Genomic DNA, 27,098 nt, shown 5'->3' with positions numbered 1-27,098 from the left:
TCAAAAACTGGTAAAGGACCTACAAGATTGAAGAATATGTTTAAGAAGATAACTAAAGATGACAAAATACCTTTGTCTATTGATATCCACACTGGTGTGCCCACTGGGCAACATGCAAAGAAATATAGGAGTTATCTCGGAGTACTTTCTCGTGAAAGGATCTCTATCTTAACTCAGTCCTGGGATCACGTGACTGACCACGAGAAAAACATGATTTGGCAAGATATTCAGGTATGTAACTGTTTTTACTTTGCTAAATCTAAAGTTCATTTATACTCTGTTTTTGTTTATGAACTAATTCTTTCAAACAATGTAGACACATTACAACATCCCGAATGTGGAAACCTTGAAAGCGAAGGTTCTTTCAGATGTGGGTGTCAAGTTTCGTCAGTTTAAATCAAAATTGACAACAGATTATATATATGGGAAAAGGAAAGAAGAAAATCCTTGTGCAAAATATGCATCCATTGATGAAGAAACTTGGCAGCAGTTTGTCAATATTCGACAAACTGAAAAATGGCAGGTTAGTATCACTTTTATATTTGAATATAGTTTATATTAACGTATTACTAAATTTTGAGTGTTATGATAGGAGGTTCGAAACAAAGCAAAAGCCAATCAGGCACATAATGATACCCCACACTTATTCTCTCGTGGTGGTTATAAGTTGCTAGAGCAGAGGATGCTTGAAGAAAAGATTAAAGCACGTTCTACTTCCATTGAGGAAATGAATAGTGTAGATTCTTTAAGACCTCCATCCCCACCACTCCGACATGAGATGTGGAAGGGTGCCCGTATAAACACATTAGGGACATGGAGTTCTAAGTCTACAGAACAAACAGTTGAACGCATTGTAAGTTTGACAATTTCTTTTCAATGTGTTATTTTAAATTCTATGTGTTATTTTAAATTCAATGTGTTGAAGTTTGTCAATTTCTTTTCATTTGTTTTTTATCCTTCCTGTTGACCAGAACGCTGGAACTTGCCTCGTCAAACTTGGATCGACGTGTGCACCGCTTCAACCTTCGTCCTCCGCCAAGATCCACCTCAAGAACCTGCAAAAGAACAGAGCGGCGCCGCTGCGGCCGATCGCACTCCAACGCCCAAGTCAGTGACCGAACCACCAAATACTAAGAGCAATAACACTCAAGAACTCTCAAGGAACCGTGCAATGTTCTCTCTCACAGTATGCTCAAGAACTCGCAAGCGTAAAGAGTATAATCTGAACGTGCGTACCTCAGAAGTTCGTTGGGAAGCCCTTAAATACCTGGTTACTTTCTCTCTCCTGGCAGTTACAGACCTGGACACGTGGCTCGCATCCAGTCGTACACGTGCCATCATCTGGAGCCTCCTTGACTTGGGCGCTGCTTCTGACTCTCTTTTTGGCTAAGTTACTTATGCATGGTACTGCCAGTGCATAGCTAACTTGGGAGTGCAATCTCTACTGGAACTGGCGAGTTAGGGTGCCTTCGTATACCTTCCCTGTGGTCTCGCCGGCTGCTTTCATAATCTGCACCACCTTCATCTCTGGCGATGTGCTTGCTCTGGCGATCTCCAATCACTTGGTCGCCTGGGTTTACATCTGGCGACTTCATCTTTAACCCGGTGATCGCCGGTTCTGGTATGCTGGAGATCGGAACATGCCAACTTAATAACTGGCGACTTCACGAGCCCCCCCGACTTCCTCCCCTTCTGCCAACCTGGCGCCTTGTCAACACGCCTATACTGTAGCTGGATGCCACGTCATCACTTCCGACTGCCAGGGCGGTACACAAGCCTCCCAGTCTTAAGCGAAGACTCGTCTAGCGAAAAGACTAAAAGAGTCACGTCATCTACGTGGCACTGGCGCAGAATTCCAAGCGGTTGCACTTTCTGCTCCTCTGACGCTCCACCAAACATTCCCCATCGTTCGACACGTGGCTTCATCAACGGTTACCTTCAGTTAACGTTTGCGCTTCCCAAACCCATTTCGAAAAACCCTTAAACCCATTTTCGCTCCACTGTTCCATCACTTTTCTTCGTATCCTCAAACGCTCCAACTCTCTTCTGCAAAAAAAAGCTCTCAGCGTTCTTCAACATTCTGAATCACCAACATTCTTCATCGCCTTCCTGATTATAAAAAGGTACTTCCTTTCCTTCTTCTACTGGTTTTTCCTGCATTTTAACCGATTCGCATCATCCTTTAACTGTCTGGTGCTTACGTTGTGGGTTGTTTTTGCGATTTCTCCTTCTTCGTAACTTAGGGCTCTGTCAACGTCACAACGAACCTACGTTCGTTCGTTTTTCACCTTTCTTCCATGATCGAGTCAGCCTCTGTGAACCCTGATCATTTTTCCTTTTCTTCTTCCTTTGCAGCTTCAACAATGACTCGCTCAAAGATCACCCCAAATCCTCCTCCTTCATCACGAAACCCTTCCTCACGAGCACACGACCCACCGCGAGCACGCGGCGCTTCGTCTTCTCAGGCTGAGAGGCCTGCACCTTCCCGCCCCAACCTGGCCCAGGCTACTCCGCCTATCACCGGAGGAGCCTCCGTCCCCCCACCAGACTTCAAAAAACTATATCCCTGGGCCAACTCGACCCTGTTGGGGGAAACATCTTCTGTGAACACTGCTGGGGCAGTTCTGCGACTGACGAAGGGGGATGAACCTCACCAATCATTCCACAAGGAGCACGACGAGAAGATGACAGTGCTACCTTGCCCCCCTGGCCTGCCAGTTTGTGCTGACGACAAGGCAAACAACGGTGGACCCTTCTGCTTTGTCTACACAACCCTGTTCAAGAAGGTGAAACTCAGGTTTCCCTTCACCCGCTTTGAGAGGGAGCTTCTCACCGAGCTCAACATCGCCGCTGCCCAGCTTCATCCCAACAGCTGGACGTTCGTGCGAGCGTTCCAAGTCATGTGCGACCACCTGGGGTTGCCAGCATCGGTGGATGTCTTCTTATTTCTCTTCGAAGCCAAGCACCCAGGAGACCGCCTGTGGGTAAGCTTGAATGAGATTGCTGGGAGATCGATCCTCTCCATCTTCCAGCAATCCTATAAAGACTGGAAGGGCAAATTCGTCCAGGTGCGTCCCAATGACAAAGACGCTTCCTTGCTCGACGGTTTCCCCTTGTATTGGGTAAACAAGGGCAACAAAGAGTCCAAAAGCTGCTTCAGGAGACCCAGAAGCCCTGATAGCATGGGCGCTTTGGACAGAGATCTCTGTTTCTTCTGGAAGAGTGTGGCGGACGCCAACATCACCTAACTCACCACCACACTTATCTACTTCGAGTTCTTCGAGGACCAACTCGAAATTCGAATAGGTTAGAACGTTTAAGTTCTTGTTCTAATACTTACTTCTGTTAACTGTTTCTGGGCGTCTTGTGCGTTGTGCGCAAGACTTTGGTTTTATTTTTCTGCACCCTCTATCCGCTTTGCTGCATATTGCCTTATGCATTTATTTTCTCTCTGAACTAACCCATGCATTTTTGCTCTGTGCAGATAATATGTTGGGCCAGGGCAAGCTCGCTGAACTGAGGGCGCTCGCCCGAACCCACGGGCTGGCATCGGGTTCACAAACCGTGCCAAACTCGGTGGTGGAGATCGCCGCCGCACAGGGCCGATCGCCACCCAAGGGCCCCACACCTCCCGATGTCCAACCCGCCGCCCAAAGTAAGAAGCTTGTCCTCAGGAAACCCAAGAGGAAAGCTCCCCAAATAGTCCACGAGGAGGAGGAGGAAAGCGACGAGGCAACTGAAGATGGCCTTGTCACAAAGAGGAAGAGGGTGGCACCTTCTTCTCCACCTGCTCCACCCCCTCTTCCAACATCAACACCGCCGTCTACGCCCGCTCCTCCTCCATCATTGCCACCTCCACCAGCTCCTGCTTCACCAGTCCAAGCCATTCCATTGGCATCCGCGCCACCTGCGGTTGAGGCCCCCGAGCCAAACTTCATGGAGGACCCCCCGAGCGCCTCCACACCTTGTGCAACAGTTGGAGGGGGTCCTCCTTCAAATGCCTCAGCCGCAGATGTTGCTCCAATCGGGGATGAAGTTGCTCATGACTCTCCAATCTTAATTACTGAGTCCCCGACGTCGCCACCACGCCAAGAAGCACCTGCTGATCAACCTACTAAAGAAGGTGGCGGCGAGAGCCAACAACAGGCCCAACCGGCGCCTCCACATGCGGGTCTCTCCACCGAGGTTAAGAGGATGTGGGAGCCTTTCTCTGCTAAACTGAAGATGATGGCAGAAGACTTCCCCACCATTATCTCTAGAGCTGTGGAGAGCTCCACTAGGAAGCTCCAGGACGACCTCTTCAACCTTCGAACTGAGAATAGCACTATGAGGGTTGAGGTGGAGAAGTTGTCCTTCAATCTGACACTCGCGGAGGTTGAACACTCCTGAGTAGAAGATGCGATGAGCACTGAGCTCCGGTTGGCGCGCAAGGAAGCTACCGACCTCCGCCATAAGGTACAACTCTTGGCTCAAGAAAAAATCGAGCTGGAGAGTAAGATCGTGCCTTATCGCGTTAAGGTGGCTGACTTGGAGGCTCTCATAAAAACTGACACCGCCAAGGTGAAGAAACTGGAGCAAAGGTCAGCTGATCGGGAGATCTTCCTGGGAAAGGTGGAAAAAGAAAGGGATGACACCATGGCGAAACTTGTTGAAGCCAATACAGAGAAGGGAAAGATCGCTGCTGAACTGGGCCAAGTGCAAGCAGAATCCAAGAAGGTTGCTGAAGACCTTCTCCAGGCTCAAGAAATCAACGAAAAACTCAAGAAGCAAGTTGACGAGCTGGAGCAGCAGAACAAGGGGCTGAAGGAACAAACTGAAGAACTCAAGAAACAGATTGAAGAGCTTAATCTGAGTTCTGCCCAAATTCTGGCTGCTGGATTCGAAGCTGCACGGGAACAGTTCGCATGCTTATTCCCTGATTTGGATCTCAGCATGGTGTCCCTCAACAACGAGGTGGTGGATGGGAAGGTGGTTCCCGCTGAAGACTGATCAATTTCCTCCATCCACCACCTTTATGCTTTCTCTTTGTATTTTGTAATGAACTTTTTTTTTCTTTTTCTGTTTATGTACCCCGAACTGATATTTACTTAATGAAATTGCCTTTGTATTTCTTCCTGTAACTGCTTTGGCTGCTTTAACTTCCCTCGCGCAATTTACTTTAGAGAAATGACTTAATAATTACGTAGGCACGATCTTATTTGACTATTTCGAACCATTTCAACTTCGAATAATAATCACTTTAACAACTTGTAATCTTAAGGTAATTAACCTCAGCGCAAATTTACTCTTCAAGCAACGAACTTTAACTCCACTATTGGCTTAAAGCATTGCTTCACCCGATCTGCTTCATCAAAACAGGTTTTTAACTTTCTCGCCCCTGTTTGGACTTTTTCCGGTCGCCAAAGACTCTTGGCGATATCAGCTTCTTTCTGGCTTCATACCTTGGCCACTGTTCTTCATCTGGGGTAGAGGCGCCTTTCGGATCCTTCTCTACCCTCCTGAACTTCAGAACAAAAGACCGGGTAGCTAGGCGTTCTCTTCGAACCTACCTTAACCACCTTCCAAACTTCGTCCACCCTTAACACCATACCTGAACTCGTTCGAGACGAGAAGGATTTTACCTTGCCTGAACTCGCTCATCGGCGAGAAGGTCTTTTACTTGCCTCTACATTGCCCCGGGGGTTACATCTTCTCACCCCCAGAAACACTGAGGACTTTTCACTGGTGCCTCTACATTGCCCCAGGGGTGACATCTCCTCGCCCACAGAAACACTGAGGACTTTTCGCTCTTCCTCGCCTGCACTCGCTCGACGGCGAGGAGGTCTTTAACTCGCCTCAGGACGCGCGAGGGCGTTGAGGTCTTTTAGCTGGTGCCTCCGATCGCCGAAAGACGATGAGGACTTTAACTTTAACTTGTGCCTCCGATCGCCAAAAGACGATGAGGACTTAAAACTTTTAACTGGTGCCTCCGATCGCCGAAAGACGATGAGGGCTTAAAACTTTTAACTGGTGCCTCCGATCGCCGAAAGACGATAAGGACTTAAAACTTTTAACTGGTGCCTCCAATCGCCGAAAGACGATGAGGACTTAAAACTTTTAACTGGTGCCTCCGATCGCCGAAAGACGATGAGGACTTAAAACTCTTTAGAAAGCATGCAATATATCTTTAACTTGCCTTAAGCCACATACAAGTGACAAGGTCTTCCTTCAAAACTTTCTGAAAACAACAGGCACACAATCTAAAACAACTTGTACTTTGAAAACTTCTCTTTATTGGGTGGCCTCATTAAAAACCCTCCTTAGGGAAAAAAGAGTGCCCCCTTCAAACTGTTCTAACAGAGACATTGTAATATAACTTCGTGTTTGTCTTTACTTACAAGGCTTCTTAACTGTAATACAACTTCAGGTGCGTGGCATTCCAAGTGCGAGGAATCGCCCCTCCTTCCAATGTCTCTAAGCGGTAGGCGCCGTTCCCGAGCGCCTCGGTTATTCTGAACGGCCCCGTCCACTTGGGCGACAGTTTATTCTCCATCTCGTACTGATGGGCTTTCCTCATCACCAGGTCGCCTTCTCTAAACTGTCTTGGCATCACCTTCGAGTTGTATCTTCGTTCAATCCTTCTCTTCACCGCTTCAGCCTTCAATCTCGCCTCTTCCCTGACCTCATCCAGCAGATCCAGGTTCAGCCTTCTCTCTTCATTCGAGTCTTCCTCTACGAAGTTCTGGAATCTCGGCGAGTTCTCCTGGATCTCCACTGGAATCATTGCGTCGCATCCATAGACCAAGCTGAATGGGGTCTCATGGGTTCCTGATTGCTCAGTGGTGTGGTACGCCCAGACTATACGGGGTACCTCCTCAGCCCAGCTTCCTTTGGCTTTCTCTAGCCTTCTCTTCAAACCTCTCAGCAACACCCGATTAGATGACTCTACTTGGCCATTTGTCTGAGGGTGCTCGACGGATGCAAACACTTGTTGAATTCCCACCCCTTCGCACAGCTTCTTCAACAAGTGGCTTGCAAACTGAGTCCCATTGTCCGACACCAGGCGCTTGGGCACTCCAAACCGGCACACAATATTCTTCCACACGAAACCTTCGATCTTGTGTGCGGTGATCTGGGCCACTGGTTCTGCTTCGATCCACTTGGTGAAATACTCAATCGCCACCACCAAGTACTTCATCTGCCTGATCGCCAGCGGGAATGGTCCCAGGATGTCGATTCCCCAAGTATGAAACGGCCAAGGGCTGTAGATCGACTTCAACTCCTCGGGAGGCGCCTTGTGCCAATCGGCGTGCTGTTGGCATTGTTTGCAACATTGGGCATACTTCTTGCAGTCTTCTCTCATCGATGGCCAGTAGTAACCTGCACGCAGAGTCCTCGCGGCCAGAGCTCGACCCCCGACGTGACTTCCGCATATTCCTTCGTGGAGCTCTGCCATGATTCTCGTGCACTTCTCGCCATGTACGCATTCCAGGAGCGGGTGAGTGAACCCAAACCTGTACAGATCGCCATCAATCAATGTGTACTTGCTAGAATTTTTCTTTACCTTCCTAGCCTCTGTCGGATCCAGCGGGAGAAGGCCATCTGCCAGGCACCGCTTGTACTGTGTTATCCAAGTGTCTGGCTCATGGGTAGCGCAGACCTGTGTCATGTTCACCCTCTCTCCCCGACACGCTCTAATTCTCGGCGATCTCAACGTTTCTTGCGTTAAAGACTTGTGACTTCTTGCCACTTTTTCCGTCGACCTGCTTATCTGAAGAACCAGGTGATCTGCTACAAATGCCCTCGGCGTCTTCAGAGTTTCTTGAATCACCGTCCTCTGCCTACCCCCCTTGCCTGAACTGGCGAGCTTGGCCAGCAAGTCAGCTCGGGCATTCTGCTCTCTGGGCACATGCACCACTTCAAAAGAGGCAAAGGAACTCTTCAATTCCAGCACATACTCCAAGTAAGCCGCCATTTGTGGATCTTTAGCCTGGAACTCGCTTGTTACTTGTCCCGTGACTAGCAGCGAGTCACTCTTAGCCATCAACACCCTGGCTCCCATCTCTTTGGCCAGCAAAATCCCGGCGATCAGCGCCTCATATTCTGCTTGATTGTTGCTGGCTTTGAAGGCAAACCTCAAAGATTGTTCGATCAACACGCCGTTGGGTCCTTCCAAGATGACTCCAGCACCGCTACCCTGCTGGTTCGACGATCCATCCACCGAGAGCACCTAACGGAAGTCGTCCCCTTCAACTCGTGTCGCCTCAGATGAGAGCTCAACCACGAAATCTGCAAAGATTTGCCCCTTGATCGGGCCTCGGAGCTCATACTTAATATCAAACTCTGACAGTTCGACTGCCCACTTCACCATCCTCCCAGCGACGTCAGGCTTCTTCAACACCTTCTGGATGGGCAAGTCAGTCATCACCAGAATCGTGAAGCTGTGGAAATAGTGGCGCAACCTCCTTGCCGAAAATACCACAGCCAGCGCAGCCTTTTCCAGGGCCTGATATCTCGTTTCGGGGCCTTGCAACACCTTACTAACAAAATAAATAGGCTTCTGAGCCTGATCTTGATCCTGGGCGAGCACCGCACTCACCGCCCTCTCAGTTACAGCAAAATACAACCTGAGAGGGGTTCCCACCAGCGGTTTACACAGAACCGGCGGGCTCGCCAGATATTCCTTCAGCTTGACGAAGGCTTCCTCGCACTCCTTCGTCCAAGCAAACTTGTTATTCCTCCTTAGGCACTGAAAATAGGGATGGCCCTTTTCTCCGCTAGCTGACACGAAGCGAGACAGGGCTGCCATCCGACCTGTTAGCTGTTGAACCTCCTTCACCGTAGCTGGGCTCCTCATCGCCAAGATGGCGGCACACTTATCAGGGTTGGCCTCTATGCCTCTTTCAGTTAAGAGGAAACCCAAAAACTTTCCAGCCTCCACGCTGAAAATGCATTCCTCTGGATTCAGCTTCAATTTGAACTTGGCGATCGTCGTGAACAACTCTTCCAAGTCTGCAACGTGCTTGCCTTTCTCTGGCGAGGTCACGACCATGTCATCGACGTACGCTTGCACATTCCTTCCCAGCATCGGCGCAAGTACTCGATCCATCAACCTCTGGTACGTGGCCCCCGCGTACTTCAGCCCAAACGGCATCACCTTATAGCAGTAGCACGATCTCTCGGTCATGAAGGCGGTCTTCTCTTCATCCATGGGATGCATCTTTATCTGATTATACCCCGAGAAGGCATCCAGGAAGCTCAACAACTTACACCCTACAGCACTGTCCACCAGGGCATCAATGCTTGGCAAAGGGTATGAGTCCTTCGGACAAGCTTTATTCAGATCGGTGAAATCGACGCACATGCGCCATTTCCCATTACTCTTCTTCACCAACACGACATTTGCCAGCCATTCAGGGTACTGGACTTCCCTGATGTGGCCTGCAGCAAGGAGTTTCTGTGTTTCGTCCCTAATCGCCTGCCTCCTCTCCTCGTTGAACTTTCTTCTTCTTTGTCGCACTGGTCTTACCAAGTTGTCCATCGCCAGATGATGGCACAAGAAGTCGGGATCGATCCCGGGCATGTCCGAAGCGGACCATGCAAACGCATCCAGATGCCATTCTATCACCTTGGCGATCTGGTCCTGGAGCTCATCCGCCAGGGATCTTCCTAGCTTGAAGATCTTTCCCCCGATTTCTCTCTCGAGCCACTGCTCGACGGGTTTTGGTCTGGTCTCTCTGGCGATCACCGCCCTGGCGATTCCCAGTTCTCTCGCTTCCTCAGGGCGGTCCCTGGCCTCTTCTTCCTCCAGACCAACGTTCCCCTCCCCTAGCTCAGCATCCACCATCTCCACGTCTCTTCCGGCGGTCTCTTCTATTTCCGTCGACCTGAGCTTCATACCGGGAGGCGGGGTGGTTGTCACGTAACTCACCGATCTTTGTTTTTCAGGCTATTCTCATAGCACTTCTTCGCTTCTTTCTGATCGGATTTGATGGTGATCACCACCCCCTCCATAGATGGCAACTTCACCTTCATGTGTCGAGTTGACGGTATGGCACCTATCCTGTTGAGCGTGGGTCTTCCCAACAGGATGTTGTATGCTGAAGGAGCGTTTACAACAAGATATTTGATTTTTTCCGTTCTTGAACCCGCCACATCTGTAAACGTTGTCCTCAACTCTATGTACCCCCTGACCTCCACCTGGTCACCAGCGAAACCATACAAGCACCCTCCATAGGGCCTCAGCTGGTCAAGGGGCAACTCCAGCTGCGTGAAAGTCGGCCAAAACATCACGTCTGCCGAGCTTCCTTGGTCCACCAGCACCCTGTGGACCTTTCTTCCTGCTATTATCAGCGAAATTACTATGGGATCGTTGTCGTGAGGCACAACATCCCTAAGATCTTGCTTGGTGAAGGTAATATCGACTTCCGGCGAGTGGTCTTCAAACATCCCTAAGATCTCTCCGTGAGGCACAACATCCCTAAGACCTTTCTTCCTGCTATTATCAGCGAAATTACTATGGGATCGTTGTCGTGAGGCACAACATCCCTAAGATCTTGCTTGGTGAAGGTAATATCGACTTCCGGCGAGTGGTCTTCAAACATATCCACCGTCATTACAGACCTCGTGTACCTCTTCCTCTGTGATGCAGTGCATCCACCTCCTGAGAAACCCCCTGCAATGGTGTGGATCTCTCCGTGCGTAGGCATCTCGTGCTGCTGAGCCTCAGCACCTGCTGGTTGGGAGCTCGACGCGCCCCCCGTCCTTCTATCCAGCAAATAGTCGTTTAGGAACCCGCTCTTAACCAGATCGTCGAGCTGGTATCCTAATGCCAAACACCAGTCCACTGTATGGCCAAAGCCCTGGTGAAACTCACACCAGGCGTCTGGCTTTGGTCCCAGCACCTTGTCGCCCACCTTTTCTGGCGCCTTCAACCTAGCAGATATATTGGGAATGGCGATCAGGTCCGCCAAACCCATGACAAACTTGTGCTTAGGCGGGCGATTGTATTCCCGGCGTGCTGGTTGCTGGCGTCCTTGGCCCCTACCCTTGTTCTTCCTTGGATCATAAGGATGGCGAGTCCTCTGATCCCTTCTGGCTGCCGCTGTCTCCAGCACCCTCTGTGGCTGGATCCTGGTATGGGCGCGTGGCCTAGCGGGAGCCACGCTTCCTCTCTTCTCGGCGACTTCGCTCTCGTCAGCGATGTGGGCCACCGCAAGTCGCCTAACCTCAGCAAACGTGGCGGGGTGAGCCTTGATCAATGCCTCGCAGAATGGTCCCGGCAGCACGCCCTTCTTAAATGCGTAGACCAGCATTTCTTCATCTTTGGCCGGCGATCTGACCATCTGCGCCCCAAAGCGATTTAGGTAGTCCTTGAGGGACTCTCCCTGATATTGCCTTATATCAAACAAATCATAAGACACCCTGGGCGGTGCCTTATTCACAATGTACTGCTCGACGAAAATCTTCGAGAACTGTTGGAAATTGGTAATGTGACCGTTAGGCAGGCTCACAAACCATTCCAGCGCCGTTCCCTGGAGTGTGCTCACGAACATCTTGCAGTACACGGCGTCTGATCCCCCTGACAACATCATCTGCGTATGGAACGTGGTGAGATGAGCCTCAGGATCCTCCACGCCGGTGAAAACAGCCTTAACAGGAATCACACTCGCAAGAATAGGCGTGTCAGTAATCGCCTGAGCGAAAGGCATAGGAAAAACACGAGGTGGCGACGACGGCGCAACCTCTTCAGCAGTAGAACGCCCTTGCTGCTCCTGAAGAGCTTGACGCAGCTCCTCAGTCACCTTGCTAAGCTCATCATTCCTGGCGCGAGAGGCGACCAGGTCCTCATGCATTCTCGCCTGTTCTATGCGCGAGGCTTCCACAGTTGCCTGCAACGAACGCATCATCTCTGCCATCTGCGCCATGGTCATGGCGGCGGCGCCTTCAGCAGCGACGGGCGCAACCGGACTTGAACGATTGCTTCTCATTTTTCTCATGAAACTTGGCGAATCACAGAATGCAGCGAACAACACTTACTTCAGCTACGATTGATTCAGCGATCAATCGGTCAGAAGCTCGCAAAACTTCGCAAAAACTCAAGAACACCGCGAATCCTCCAAAGAAACCTGCAACTCCACCAGAAACCACCGCTTCTCCTACGGATAACACAACGAGCCAAAGAACTCAAACTTCACCGAACAAATCTCGCGTAAACAGCGGAAAACCTCACTTCACCGAACAAAACCCCGAACGAACGGTGGAAAACGCGAAATCACCGAACAAATCTCAAACGAACAACGAACAGTGGTTGCACCAGCACACAACCATGCAGAAAACTACGAAAACCTCCAAGAACTCACGCTGTGGATGGGAACAAGTTTTACACGGCCCCACGGTGGGCGCCTGATGATCCTGCCTATTGACCAGAACGCTGGAACTTGCCTCGTCAAACTTGGATCGACGTGTGCACCACTTCAACCTCCGTCCTCCGCCAAGATCCATCTCAAGAACCTGCAAAAGAACAGAGCGGCGCCGCTGCGGCCGATCGCACTCCAACACCCAAGTCAGTGACCGAACCACCAAATACTAAGAGCAATAACACTCAAGAACTCTCAAGGAACCGTGCAATGTTCTCTCTCACAGTATGCTCAAGAACTCGCAAGCGTAAAGAGTATAATCTGAACGTGCGTACCTCAGAAGTTCGTTGGGGAGCCCTTAAATACCTGGTTACTTTCTCTCTCCTGGCAGTTACAGACCTGAACACGTGGCTCGCATCCAGTCGTACACGTGCCATCATCTGGAGCCTCCTTGACTTGGGCGCTGCTTCTGACTCTCTTTTTGGCTAAGTTACTTATGCATGGTACTGCCCAGTGCATAGCTAACTTGGGAGTGCAATCTCTACTGGAACTGGCGAGTTAGGGTGCCTTCGTATACCTTCCCTGTGGTCTCGCCGGCCGCCTTCATAATCTGCACCACCTTCATATCTGGCGATGTGCTTGCTCTGGCGATCTCCAATCACTTGGTCGCCTGGGTTTACATCTGGCGACTTCATCTTTAACCCGGTGATCGCCGGTTCTGGTATGCTGGAGATCGGAACACGCCAACTTAATAACTGGCGACTTCACGAGCCCCCCCGACTTCCTCCCCTTCTGCCAACCTGGCGCCTTGTCAACACGCCTATACTGTAGCTGGATGCCACGTCATCACTTCCGACTGCCAGGGCGGTACAGTTTTAGGATTCTCTTAATGAGCAATCAACACAGGGGACTTTTAAACCATGTGGTCGCAATGATATTCTTAATGTTGCTCTCGGACGACCTGAACACCCTAGACGTGTTCGTGTAGCTGGATATGGGGTTGGGATTCGGTCATACTTTGGACCTCCATCACACAGCAAGGAACAATTGTCCAATGAACCTAGCCAAGAGTATTTACTACAACTACGTGAGCAGTTAAAGGCTGAGGTAACTCAAGAGCTTAAAGAAAGTTTCATGGAGGAGTTTAGTGCGCGAATGGAAATGGAGTTCAAAAAGCGGTTGGAGGGTTTAGGACACTCACAGCAACCACCTACTATGGTAGAAGATGAACCACCTCCGCCTCCTATTAAGAAAGTCAGCACTAAAGGGAGTTGTTCGGCAGTTGATTTATCAGGGGATGACTTTGGCTCAACTAGCCAATGCGAATTATATGTTGAGTGTAATTCTTTGACCCGATTCGTTGCCTTGGGTAAGTGTTATGAAGGGGTCACAATGTTACACAATGTGCCTCTTCCTTCTAATTTCATGAAGGTCACGGTGGAGAAGGTCCTCCTATTAAGAGAAACTAATTAACTGATTTGTTATACAAGCGTCATTGGCAACTATTGATCATATCTATTCTAGATCATACCGCTGCATGGTTTTGCTCCTTGCATAAAAAACCTCCTGCCTATTTTAAAAACATTATAGATAGGTACGACAGTTTCATTTAACATTAATTATTACTTATATATTATATAATGTTATGTATTTTAACATGAAATCTTGTTATTTTAGTGCTTACTCTGGATATAATATGTTGTGTGGGAGGAGAACTTCAAACGCACAAAAACTCACTTGGATGTACCTTAAGGTATTTAAAGTATATTTGTTTACTTAATTTAATGTGTTTCACTCATTTATTTAATACATTTATTTTCACATGCAGTCCAACAGGCAACCTGAAAATTATGAGTGCGGTTATTATGTTATGCAGTGGATGTTGACTATTTTGCAAGCTGAAATTAAGAAAGGTTGGGATAAGGTAATACCTCAATACAATAAACACTTTAAAATTTGAGATTTATTATTCATGTACTAATTCAAAATATTTCAAATGTCACAGTTGTTCAACGACCAACACCCGCTAGATTTAGAAGCATTGGAGTATGTGAGAACAACATGGTCAAAGTATTTTGTAACCATGTATAACACTCTAGTATAGATAAATCATTACAATGACAAATTTTTTTATATATTACCAAACTTTTTTTGTATAATGTTATAATTTGTTGTATTTAATTTTTATGTTTAAATTATGATTTGAAATGTTTTTATTTTCTGGAATTGAAAACTTTAAACAGGTTATTTGAAATTTAAAATTTTTTTTTTTTTTAATCACGACATATAACGACGGTTCCACTTGGAACCGTCTTTAAAAAAACCATACTTATAACGACGGTTCCTATGGGAACCGTCTTTAAAAGTGCCTCCCAATTTTTAAAATTCAAAAATCGCAACCCATCTTTAACGACAGTTGTGGGAACCGTCGTTATAAGTTGGAGTTTTAACGACGGTTATGGGAACCGTCGTGAAAAACCCATACCTTTTAACAACGCCGGTAATAACGACGGTTCCAGAACCGTCTTTAAATGTCGATTTTAACCGTCGTTAATTTACCTTTTTGTACTGGTGGTATATGATATAGTTAGCTTAATTTGCAACTATCATGAACTTTATTTGTAATTATAACTACTTCACTTTTGCTTGAATGTTTATTTGCTTTATCTTCGCATACTTGTGCGTTTTAGCTTCTCTCACACCTTTATCTACTTTCGTCTTCTTTCCTATATCGAGCGTGCTATCTCCGATGCTCCTCTTCATTCTGTTTGACCTTAACCCTTTGGGGTGGCACGTGATCTCCTCACCTACTTGCCCCCCTTAAGTCGTGATGCGTACCTTTCCCTTGGTCTCTCTATCATGAAACTTACTTGGCCTTCGTATCTGCGAGGAATCTTCCCCTTGAAAGCGTCTCCTGCCTCGTCATTGCCGAAAGGCAAAGAAGGATTTGATCTCTTCCATGGCCTCAACTTTGCTCGCAGGCGAGGGAGGACTATATCTGTTCGTCCTCGGTGCCTCACATCGCTCAAAGGCGTAGAGGGCTTACCTCACCTCTGCTGGGTGTCTATACTCGAGGGAGACCTACTCTGGGTGTCCCCAGGGTTCCTAAATGCTTTGGGACAAAGTCTCACTTTGGTGCCCACGCCTAGCTATTCATACTTGAGGAGGGGGCGTCCCAAAGGAATCCCTTAACCCCTGCTCAAGGACAAAACGCCCGGATCTTAACTTATACTGGTATCTGGTACCGGGGCTAGCTGTTCATACTTGAGGAGAGGGTGTCCTAAAGGAATCCCTTAACCCCTGCTCAAGGAGTAAGCACCCGGATTTTAACTTATACTGATATCTGGTACCGGGGCTAGCTGTTCATACTTGAGGAGGGGGCGTCCCAAAGGAATCCCTTAACCCCTGCTCAAGGACTAAGCGCCCGGATTTTAACTTATACTGGCATACCTGTTATTTCGCTCGAGGCTTGACTTCCACTTGATTATCTGGTGGCGACGCCTACTTCTGGCGACGCCTTGTCCTGGCGATGCCTTATCTTGGCATTGCTATCTTAGCGACGCCTTCTCTGGGTGACGTCTTTTCTTGCCGAAGCCTCGTCCTGGCGACGCCTTACCTTGGCGATGCCCTGTTCGGGCAACGCCTTACCTTGGCGACGCCTTGCCCGGGCGACGCCTTACCCTGGGCGACGCCTTACCTTGGCGACGCTGATATTGTCTTTTTCTTTGATCTTTGATTTTACAAGGCAATGAAAAACTAAGGCAAATATATCTTTAAACTTTCCTTTTCTTTATTTGGGTGACCTCATTAAGAAACCCCGAGAGGGAAAAAGAGTGCCCCCTTTACAAAATCTTAACTGAACTAAAACTTCAAATTTGTCGCGTTCCAACTACGTGGGATGGGGCCTCCTTCTAAAGTCTCTAGCTTGTACGACCCATTCCCTTTGGCCTTGGTTACTCTAAACGGTCCAGTCCACTTGGGGAGACAATTTATTTTCTATCTCGTAAGGGTGAGCCTTCCTCATGACCAAATCCCCGACCTGGAATTGTCGTATCTTCACCTTAGAGTTGTATTGACGCTCCACTCTTCTCTTCACGGACTCAGCCTTAATTTTCGCTTCTTCTCTAGCTTCATCTATCAGGTCCAGGTTCACCCTCCTTTCTTCGTTGGACTCTTCTGCCACGAAACCTAGGAAACGGGGCGAGCTCTCGTGTATCTCCACTGGGATCATGGCGTCCGATCTGTACACTAGGCTGAAAGGTGTCTCCATGGTGGAGGATTGAGGCGTGGTGTGGTAAGCCCATACAATCCTTGGCACTTCTTCTGCCCATGCCCCTTTAGCCTTCTCTAATCTGCGCTTCAATCCTCTCAACAAAACTCTATTTGCTTATTCGACCTGCCCATTTGTCTGGGGGTGTTCGACTGATGCGAATACCTGCTTGATTCCCACTTCTGTACATAACTTCCCCAACTGCTAGCTCGTGAACTGGGTGCCATTGTCTGAAATGAGATGCCTTGGCTCCCCAAAACGACATACAATGTTTTTCAAAACAAAGTGTTGTACCTTGTGGGCAGTGATCTGTGCCACCGGCTCTGCCTCTATCCACTTGGTGAAGTATTCGATGGCAACAATCAGGTACTTCATCTGCCTTATTGCCAATGGAAACGGGCCTAGGATATCAATTCCCCAGGTGTGGAAGGGCCACGGGCTGTATATGGATCTTAACTCCTCTAGCGGCGCCTTGTGCCAATGGGCATGCTTCTGGCACTGCTTGCAATGCTGGGCGTATCGTACACAATCCTCTCTTACTGTTGGCCAGAAGAAACCTGCACGTATCACCTTGGACGACAAGGATCTTCCTCCCACGTGGCTCCCACAAATACCTTCGTGAAGTTCGGCCATTATCCTGGTGCACTCGTCGCCGCTTAAGCACGTCAAGATAGGGTGCGTAAACCCATGCCTGAACAATATCCCATCCACTATGGTGTACCTGGCGACGTTTCTCTTAATCTTCTTGCCCTCCTCTGGCTCTGCTGGGAGGATCCCATCCGCCAGGTATTGCCTGTAAGGGGTCATCCAAGTGTCGCCTTCCTCCAAAGCGCATACCTGTACACCCCTTTCTTCATCTGGCGAGGCTACGTAAGTACTGATGCAAGGTGCCCTCACCGTATCTTGACTCAACGAGCGATGACTCCTTGGTTTTCCTCTCGTTGTACTAACGTGAAGGACTTCCACCCTGTTGTGTGCCACGAACTTTCGCGGTGTCTTGAGGGTCTCCTGTATTACGGTCCTCTGCCTTCCCCCCTTGCCTGAGCTGGCCAGCTTGGCAAGCAGGTCAGCTCTGGCATTTTGCTCCCTGGGGACATGCACCAGCTCAAACGCAGCGAAGGCTCTTTTCAACACCTCGGCGTACCTCAGATACGCAGCCATTTGTGGGTCCTTCGCTTGGTACTCCCCTGTTACTTGTTCTGTGACCAATTGTGAGTCGCTCTTTGCCAAGAGGCTCTGAGCACCCAATTCTTTAGCCAAAAGCATCCCGGCAATCAACGCCTCGTACTCCGCCTGGTTGTTGCTTGCCTTGAAGGCAAAGCGCAAAGCCTGCTCGATTAATACCCAATTAGGCCCTTCCAGGATTATTCCAGCACCACTCCCTTGTTGGTTGGAAGATGCATCCACTAAGAGCATCCACTGTGCCCCTGATTCCACCTCTTGAGGATCTCCTCCTGGTGAAAGCTCTGCTACAAAGTCAGGATAGACCTGGCCTTTGATGGATCCCCGGGTCTCGTACTGGATGTCAAATTCTGACAATTTCACTGCCCAGTGTACCATCCTCCCAGCCACGTCTGGCTTTTGGAGTACCTTCTGGATGGGAAGGTTCGTCATTACCACCACCGTGAAACTGTGGAAATAGTGGCGAAGCCTTCGTGCTGAGAATACTACCGCCAGTGCTGCCTTCTCTAGTGACTGGTATCTTGACTCTGGGCCTTGCAAGGCCTTGCTTACGAAGTATATTGGCTTCAGTACTTGGTCTTGTTCCTAGACCAGTACAGAGATAATGGCCCACTCTGTTACTGCAAAGTATAGACGGAGGGGGACGCCTACTTGTGGCTTGCAAAGCACGGGTGGCGTCGCCAAGTACTCCTTCAGCTTGAGAAACGCTGCTTCGCACTCGTCTGTCCACGTAAAACGACTATTCCTCTTGAGGCATTGGAAGTAGTGGTGGCCCTTTTCCCCACCAGCTGATACGAATCTCGATAATGCTGCCATTCGCCCCGTCAGTTGTTGAACTTCCTTCACTGATGTTGGGCTCCTCATGGCGATGATGGCTGCACACTTGTCAGGATTCGCTTCTATTCCTCTTTCCGTGAGCATGAAACCTAGGAACTTTCCTGCCTCTACGCCGAAGACGCACTTCTCTGGGTTCAACTTTAGGTGGTACTTTGATATGGTGGCGAACAACTCTTCCAGATAAGTTGCGTGTCGCCCTCTCTCGCTCGAGGTTACCACCATGTCGTCTACGTAGGCCTGCACGTTTCTTCCTAGCATTGGTGCAAGGATTTTGTCCATCAATCTCTAGTAGGTGGCGCCTGCATTTTTCAAACCAAACGGCATTACCTTATAACAGTAGCTACATGTATCTGTCATAAACGCCGTTTTGCTTTCGTCCCTGGGATGCATCTTGATCTGACTGTAACTTGAGAATGCATCCAAGAAACTCAGCATCTTGCAGCCCAAGGCATTGTCTACTAATGTGTCACTGTTGGGGAGTGGGTACGAATCCTTCGGGCATGCCTTGTTCAGATCTGTGAAGTCTACGCACATCCTCCACTTCCCATTTGCCTTCTTGACTAGGACTACGTTGGCCAGCCACTCGGGGTATTGTATTTCCCTGATGTGCCCAGCGTTTAGTAGCTTCTGAGTCTCTTCCTTCACGATGAGGCATCGCTCCTCGTTGAACTTCCTCCTTCTCTGCCGCACAGGGCGGACCTTGGTGTCCATGGTAAGGCGATCGGACAAGAAATCTGGGTCGATACCTGGCATGTCTGCCGCGGTCCGTGCAAATGCGTCTAGGTGCCGCGAGATCACTGTCTTTACCTCTTTTCGTTCTTCCCGGCTCAAGTGGTGTCCTAATTTGAACGCCTTACCCCCTATTTGTCTTTCCACCACGGTGTCCTCTGGTTGGGATCCTCTTCCATAGGCGTCGCCTCATCGGGTGTCGCCTCCTCTGACTCTTCTTCCATAGGCGAGGCGCCACGACGTCTTCCACAGGCATCGTCACTGTAGATGAAGCATCGTCGGGCGTGGACTCCGTGGGCATCGCCTCTTCTACGGATTCTAGCTCTGCTGACGAGCCTGAAACAGGAGGTCGTTCAATTACCATCACCACGCCTCTCTTTGTTTTTAGACTATTCTCATAGCACTTTCGGGCTTCTTCCTGGTCTGACTTGATGACTATCACTTTGCCGCTAAGGTCTGGCAACTTCATCTTCATGTGGCGAGTGGAAGGTACTGCCCTCAATCTGTTTAGGGCGGGTCTGCCCAACAAAATGTTATAGGCTGAGTTGGCATTAGCCACCAGGTACCGGATACTTTCGATACGTGATGTCGTTCCATCAGTGAACGTCGTCCTCAGCTCCAAGTACCCACGTACCTCCACTGGGTTATCTGCAAACTCGTACAAGCATCCGGTATAGGGTCTCAAGAGGTCCGGGGACAACTGTAGCTTGTTGAAGGTCGTCCAGAACATGACATCTGCGGAACTGCCCTGGTCGACGAGAACCCTATGTACCTTCCTTCCTGCTGTAACTACTGAGATGACCACGGGGTCATTGTCGTGTTGGACGACATCCCGTAGGTCAGCCCTTGTGAACACAAGGCCTGATTCCCAAGGGTCGTCCGGAAATTCTTCTGCAACTGAATTTACTGACCTCACATACTTTTTACGTTGAGAGGCAGTAGGCCCTCCTCCAGAAAATCCACCAGAAATGGTGTGAACCTCCCCATGGACTAGCATCTTGTGTGCCTGGCCTTCCTCTTGTACTGCCGTGGCTGCTGTTGTAGTAGGCCCTGCGAGGTAATCCTTTATGAAGCCACTCTTCACAAGCTCATCCAACTGATAGCCCAGCGCAAAACAGTTGTTAATATGATGTCCAAATGCTTCGTGGAATTCGCACCACAATTCCTTGTGGGGTCCCAGAATTTTGTCATACTTCGCCAGTGGCCTCAACCTGTCCGCTATATTGGGCACAATGATGAGGTCTTTGAGCTCCACCACAAAGTTGTGCCTCAGTGGTCTACTTCCCTCTCTCCTTCCTTCGGCTCGGCCCCTTAGTGGGGCCCTCCTCGCCTCGTAGGTGCGCTTCCTGTCTGGGTTCCTTCTCTCTGTGGCAGCTTCGTGGATCCTAGCAGGTTGTGTGCGTATCTGCGCCCTTGGTCACGCAGGTGCAGTAGGCATGCACTTCTCGTATGTCTCGCCCTCTGAGGCAATGGGCTCCAACGCTCGTTGCCTCACTTCAGCAAAGGTCTTGGGAAGCTTGCAGTTAAGCGACTTACCGAAAGACCCGGGTCGCACCCCCTTCCTGAATGCGAATACAATCATGGGTTCATCGGTGGTACCCACCTTCACCACTTGTGCTCCAAAGCGGCTTATGTATTCCTTCAGGGTCTCACCTTGGAATTGTTTCACTTCGAAAAGGTCGTACAAAACTGGGACTAGGGCCCTATTGGCTAAATACTGTTCTCTGAACAGTCGCGAGAGCTGGGCGAAAGACGCGATGTGGCCCTCTGGAAGGCTGATGAACCAATCCATAGCCATTCCCGTCAACGTGCTCATGAAAAGCTTGCACCTCGTAGCGTCAGAACCGCCTACCAGCAACATTTGTGTGTGGAGCGCTGTGAGGTGTGCCTCAGGATCCTCCACCCCTGTGAAGGTCACCTTGGGCCCCGTGAACGTACTGGGTATCGCCGTCTCCAAGATTGCCTGCGAGAATGGTGTTGTGAATTCCCTAGGTGGGGATGCAGCCTCAGGTTCATCTGCACCGCGCCATCCACGGTGCAACTCCTCGTTGGTACGATGGAGTTCATCGTTCCTCGCTTGAGAGGCTGCAAGATCTGCTCGCATGCGCTCCTGCTCCACTTTCGAGGCCGCCATTGCGTCCTGCAGCCCTTGCATCATGCCCATGAGTTGTTGCATGGTCATTTCTTCACTCCTAGCGCGTGCTGGTCTCGTGGTCATGGCTTTTTGGAAATTTTCTTAACTTGTCTAGGTCTTAAGAACTGGAACTGAGAATCTTGTGTGGTGGGACTGACGTTTTAGATCGGCCCCACGGTGGGCGCCAAATGTTCCGGCCGGCTGACCGGGATCGTCTCCGTACGTGGCTTGTCCTCGCGGGCTAGAGCACCTTCGTTTTGCTCCGTCTGTGAGTACCTGAAAAGAAGTGAACAAAGGGGCGCCCTCGCTGCCGTTTGCACTCCGACGATCAAGTCAGCTAGCGAGAAACATCAAAAACTGCAGTGAATGATTGAAACTGCGTAACTAGAACTGTGTTGCCCTAATTGCCTTGTACTCACTGTGAGTGTGCCGCGAAGACAACTAGGGTTTTCTCTGTGTATCTGTGTGTATTAGGTTAAAACTCTCTCCTCTCTCAAGTGCCCCAAGGTTCCTTTTTATACACATCCAGCATTTAAAGCGCGTTGAAGCGCATTGAAAGCGTATAAAAATGTCCCCTGAAACATTTGATACGTAATCTTAAATTAGCGCGTACCTTAGCAAACTTTCACTGAAACCTTTAATGGGCACGTGGGCATTGCCACGTAACTTTCTGACTTAACCGTTTATTCTGTGCAGAGGGTCCCTCGGCACCGCAACCCAACTTAGGGTTATTCTATTGTTGTGATCTTCCCTTCGAAGTACTCTTTGGCACGTGGGCTAACTTTCTGGGTACCAACCCACGCTTCCCAATCACTAGTCACTCACCCTGGAGGGCGTATCTACCTTGCTCTCGTACCATGCACGTGGTTCTTCCCTGATCATGGCCCTCTCATGGGTCGTATCTGTCCCAGGGTCTCCCAGCAGTGGCATGGGTACTTCACGAGTCAGGTTACCCCCTACTGGTACTAGAACTCATGGCCTTGAAGCCACCTTTCTCTTCTCCTTACTACTGTTCTGTATGGTCGAGGCTCGAAGCCTCTCTGGCGATGTCTTTACTCGGCGGTACCTCTCTCGGGCGACGCCTCTCTTGGGCGACGCCTCACTTAGGCGATGCCTCTCTTGGGCGACGCCTCACCTGGGCGACGCCTCAGTGAGGCGATGACTCGAGCGGTCAACCTGTTGACTTCTCTTCCTTGGGTACCTTGAGGGGTCCCACCATGCGTTGACTCTGACCTTTGGTCAACGCCCGGGGACGGGACGGTACAGAGTGCAAACAGCCGTGAGGGCACCCCTTTGTTCACTTCTTTCAGGTACTCACGGCGGTGAAGGGTGGAGATTTGGAGCAAAGACGAGGGAGTCCTTGATACGCGATTCTTGGCTACGCACGAAGCATAATCTGGTCAGCCGGCGGGAACATTTGGCACCCCCCGTGGGGCACGATCTAAAACATCAGTCCCACCGCAAGTATTCAGTTTTCCAGTTGCATTTTCCAACTCAGTTCCTTCGAGATTTTACCAAGAGCCCCTGTTCGTTGAGAAATTGGTGCAATTTTCATCGATTTCTTTTGGTTGAGTTCGCTGTTTGATCGTGTTCGTTCGAGTTCAAGTTCCCAACGTTTTCTTTATCCTTGGAGTTGCACGACAGCTAGAAGAAGTTCCAGAAACCGCAGATGGTGAGGTCCACGAGGCAAGGTTTGACGCGCGCTGAGAGTGAAGAGATGACCATGGAACAAGTCATGTGTATGATGTAGGGATTGCAGGAGGCAATGGCAGCGTCGAAGGTTCCACTCCACCAAGGGATGAGCCCGAGGGTTCCACTCCACCAAGGGAGTTCTCCACGCCGTTCTCGCAACCGATTCTGGAGACGATGATCCCAACACGTTTGTGGGGCCCAAGGTAACCTTCACAGGGATGGAGGACCCCGAAGCGCATCTCACTGTGTTCCACATGCAAATTATGCTGGTAGGCGGCTCCGACGCTGTAAAGTGCAAGCTCTTCATGAGCACTTTGACTGGGATGGCCATGGACTGGTTCATTAGTCTTCCAAATGGCCATATCACCTCCTTCGCACAGCTCTCGCAGCTGTTCAAGGAGCAGTATCTAGCAAACAAGGCCCCACTGCCGGTCTCGTACGACTTATTCGATGTAAAGCAGTATCAGGGTGAGACCCTCAAGGAATACATCAATCACTTTGGAGCGCAGGTGGTGAAGGTTGGCACCACAGAGGAGTTTATGATCGTCTAAGCATTCAGGAAAGGAATGTGCCCTGGACCCTTCTGTGAATCGATCATACGAAGCCGCCCCAAGACCTTTGCTGAGATAAGGCGTCGCGCGGTGGAACAAATCACCTCTGAGGGTGAGGTGCGGAAGAAGCGCACAAGTGTCGCACCCGCACGCCCAAGAGCGCAGTCGCGTGCACAAGCCCGGGTCAACGAGGCCACGACAGGGAAGAAGAACTGATGGAGATCAAGCTCAAGTGGACATGGAGGCCAATCATCAAGAGCAATAAGAGGTTGAGGCTCAAGTGGAGGACGCCCATGGAGGTCAAAGCCCACCTCAAAGGCTTACAAGAAGCTTATTCAAAGCTTTAGGAGCTAAGGGTCGTTTATTTTCTCTTTTTGTAATTTCTTTGTATGAAGATGCTTAAGAGGGAAACATTAGAAACCTCTTTTGTTAAAGCATCTTTAGGTCCTTAGTTAGGAGTATTAGAGGGGGGTGCGTTAGTAGATAGGTGTAGAAGTAACTAGGGAGGTGCCAAAGTGAGAAAGAGGGTCACACCTTCTCCATGACCTTAGTTGGCGCCGGTTGCATTTGAATTTAGGAGGGAATTTTGAATTCTTTTAGCTTGCATTTCAGCACCTCTAGGCTATAAATTAAGGTGCTCCCTTGTACATTTCAGATTTGAATTTTAATTAGAGAAACTATACTCAATTTTTGAGAGAGCATTGGAGAGCTTTGTGCCTTCTTCACTAGTCTTATCTTGATGGTTCCATGGTTACCTCAAGTGGCGGCTTGCACACTTATCTTGGAGTCTCCATCCTCCTAGTGGCGTGATCATCCAACCATTCCTCCATCTTCATGAGCTTTCTCTTCTCCTTCCTTCCTTCTCTTTAATTGTTCATGTCTTAGCTTGCCTCCTTCGAAATTCTGTTCGGTATTTTCAGCTTGTGTTAGTTTTGCTTCGGTGCTTTTGTTTCTTGGCTGTTCTTCATCCTTTCTTCTTCAATTCAAGTCTTTTGTTCGGTGCAATGTAGTTTTTGTGTTGTTTAATCGGTGCCTTTGCATTTTCTTTCAATTCAATCGGTTCAATTTGACAATATGTGGAACTTCCATATGAGTTTGTGTTTTGGCACTAGTTTTGGTGAGTTCTTGTTCATAGAACCTTGATCCAATTCTATGATAAAGTGCCTATCTCATAACCAACTCAAGATGATTCCTAAGAATGTCAAGAATCATTCTAATTGTGCTAGTGGAATCACATCAAGAACCAAGACAGGAAGAGGCCTCAGGCAAGGGGGGCAGCAGAGGGGGACAGGCAGGTGAGGAAAGGAAATAGGCCGTTAAGGCACAATTTCGTCATGGAGCTGAAGGATCTAATTGTTGTGCCCAACATAGCTGGCCGGTTCAGGCCACCAGTGAAGTCTGACAAGGTGCTGGGGCCTCGTAAAGACTCGTGGTGTGAGTTCCACGAGGAGTTTGGGCACCATATCAACAATTGCTTGGCGCTGGGCCATCAACTGGATGAGCTCGTGAAGAATGGCTTTCTTAAGGATTATCTTGCTGGGCCTGCTACGACCACAGCCCTAGCGGTGCCAGAGGAGGATCAGGCACATGAAATGCCAATCCATGGAGAAGTGCACACCATCTCTGGTTGTTTTTCTAGAGGAGGACCCATTGCCTCTCAATGCAAGAGGTATGTGAGGGCAGTGAACTCATTTGCTGAGGAGGGTTTGGATGATCGGTGGGAGTCAGACCTTGTGTTCACAAGGGCTGACCTACGAGATGTTGTCCCTCATGACAATGACCCCGTGGTCATTTCGGTTGTCACAGCTGGGAGAAAGGTGCACAGGGTTCTCGTCGACCAGGGCAGATGACATGTTTTGGTCGACGTTCAATAAGTTGCAGTTGTCCCATGATTTGCTGAGACACTACACTGGATGCTTGTATGGGTTCACAGGGGACGAAGTTGAGGTGCGTGGCTACCTGAAGCTGAGGATGACGTTTACTGATGGAACGGCGTCGCTTACCGAGAGCATTCGGTATCTAGTCGTGAATGCTAATTCAGCCTACAACATCTTGTTGGGAAGACCAGCGCTGAATAGGCTAAGGGCAGTGGTCTCCACACGCCACATGAAGATGAAGTTGCCAGATCTTGGTGGCAGGGTCATTGTGTTTAAATCTGATCAAGAGGAGGCCCGGAAATGCTATGAAAATAGCTTAAAGACAAAGAGAGGCGTGTTCATGGTACTTGAGCGTCGCCCGTTTCGGATACGCCAATGGAGGTAGAGCCCTTGGAAGAGGCGACGCCGGTGGAGTCGACGCCTGTGGAGGCCTCACACGCGGAGGCGACGCCCAAGGAAGATGCACCCTTAGAAGAAACACACGGGGGCGCCTCGCCCATGGAAGAAGTCAGAGGATGCGACGCCTGAAGCACCCGATAGGGTGACGCCTATAGGAGAAGATCGCAGAAACGAGTCTCGTGCAGAGAGCGTGCGAGATAGGCGACCCCAACCAGTAGACAATGTGGTGGAAAGGCAGATAGGTGGTAAGATGTTCAAGTTTGGATGTTTGTTGAGCCAGGAAGAACAAGACGAAGTGGCAGCAGTGATCTCACGCCACTTAGATGCATTCGTGTGCACCGCCGCAGACATGCCAGACATCGACCCAGATTTTTTGTGCCACCACCTCACCATGGACGCCAAGGTTCGCCCTGTACGACAGAGGAGGAGGAAGTTCAACGAAGAGTGGTGCCTCGTCGTGAAGGAAGAAACGCAGAAATTGCTAAATGCTGGACACATCAGGGAGATACAATACCCTGATTGGCTGGCCAACATCTTCTTGGTGAAGAAGGCGAACGGAAAGTGGAGAATGTGCGTCGACTTCACGGACATGAACAAGGCGTGCCCTAAAGATTCGTACCCCTTACCTAGCATCGACGCATTAGTGGATAGCGCCTCAGGGTGCAAGATGCTGAGTTTCTTAGACGCATTTTCGGGGTACAATCAGATAAAAATGCAACCAAAGGATGAGAGCAAAACGACGTTCATGACGGAGACGTGCAGTTACTGTTACAAGGTGATGCCGTTTGGGCTGAAGAACGCAGGCGCCACCTACCAGAGACTAATGGACAAGGTCCTTGCGCCTATGCTGGGGAGAAACATGCATGCCTATGTTGATGACATGGTGGTGACCTCCCAAGAAAGAGGGCGACACCCCCATGACCTGGAGGAGTTGTTCACTAGCATAGCCAAGTACCGCCTCAAGTTAAACCCGGAAAAATGCGTTTTTGGCGTTGAGGCGGGAAAGTTCTTGGGATTTATGCTCACTGAGAGGGGAATAGAGGCGAACCCTGATAAGTGCGCAGCCATCATTGCCATGAGGAGCCCAAC

General features: G+C 49.6%; 2 protein-coding genes across 2 annotated transcripts; both read right to left on the bottom strand.

Annotated features, from left to right (window-relative positions):
- Nucleotides 1-16,812: 16,812 nt before the first annotated feature.
- Nucleotides 16,813-18,222, bottom strand: LOC137837504 (uncharacterized). Its single transcript, XM_068646512.1, has one exon. It carries the CDS (start codon nucleotides 18,220-18,222, stop codon nucleotides 16,813-16,815), a length of 1,410 nt encoding a protein of 469 aa, XP_068502613.1.
- A 1,258-nt stretch (nucleotides 18,223-19,480) lies between these two features.
- On the bottom strand, nucleotides 19,481-21,574 carry LOC137837486 (uncharacterized). The gene is made up of 2 exons (XM_068646493.1): nucleotides 20,852-21,574; nucleotides 19,481-20,761 (listed from the first exon to the last, which is right to left on the bottom strand). Exons 1-2 carry the CDS (start codon nucleotides 21,572-21,574, stop codon nucleotides 19,481-19,483), a joined length of 2,004 nt encoding a protein of 667 aa, XP_068502594.1.
- Between the last annotated feature and the right edge of the window lie 5,524 nt (nucleotides 21,575-27,098).

This window comes from Phaseolus vulgaris, chromosome 11 (genome assembly GCF_000499845.2).
Source record: "Phaseolus vulgaris cultivar G19833 chromosome 11, P. vulgaris v2.0, whole genome shotgun sequence".
Lineage (NCBI taxonomy): Eukaryota > Viridiplantae > Streptophyta > Magnoliopsida > Fabales > Fabaceae > Phaseolus > Phaseolus vulgaris.
This window is presented reverse-complemented; position numbering and strand designations above follow the sequence as displayed.

What these genes read in the sequence shown, in the direction of transcription:
- LOC137837504 (XM_068646512.1), bottom strand. Translation starts at nt 18,222, where the DNA reads ATGACGAACCTTCCCATCCAGAAGGTACTCCAAAAGCCAGACGTGGCT.
- LOC137837486 (XM_068646493.1), bottom strand. Translation starts at nt 21,574, where the DNA reads ATGACCACGAGACCAGCACGCGCTAGGAGTGAAGAAATGACCATGCAA. An exon ending in TTCCCAAGACCTTTGCTGAA is followed by an intron (nt 20,762 to 20,851) that starts GTGAGGCAACGA and finishes CCAAGGGCGCAG; the next exon opens with ATACGCACACAACCTGCTAG.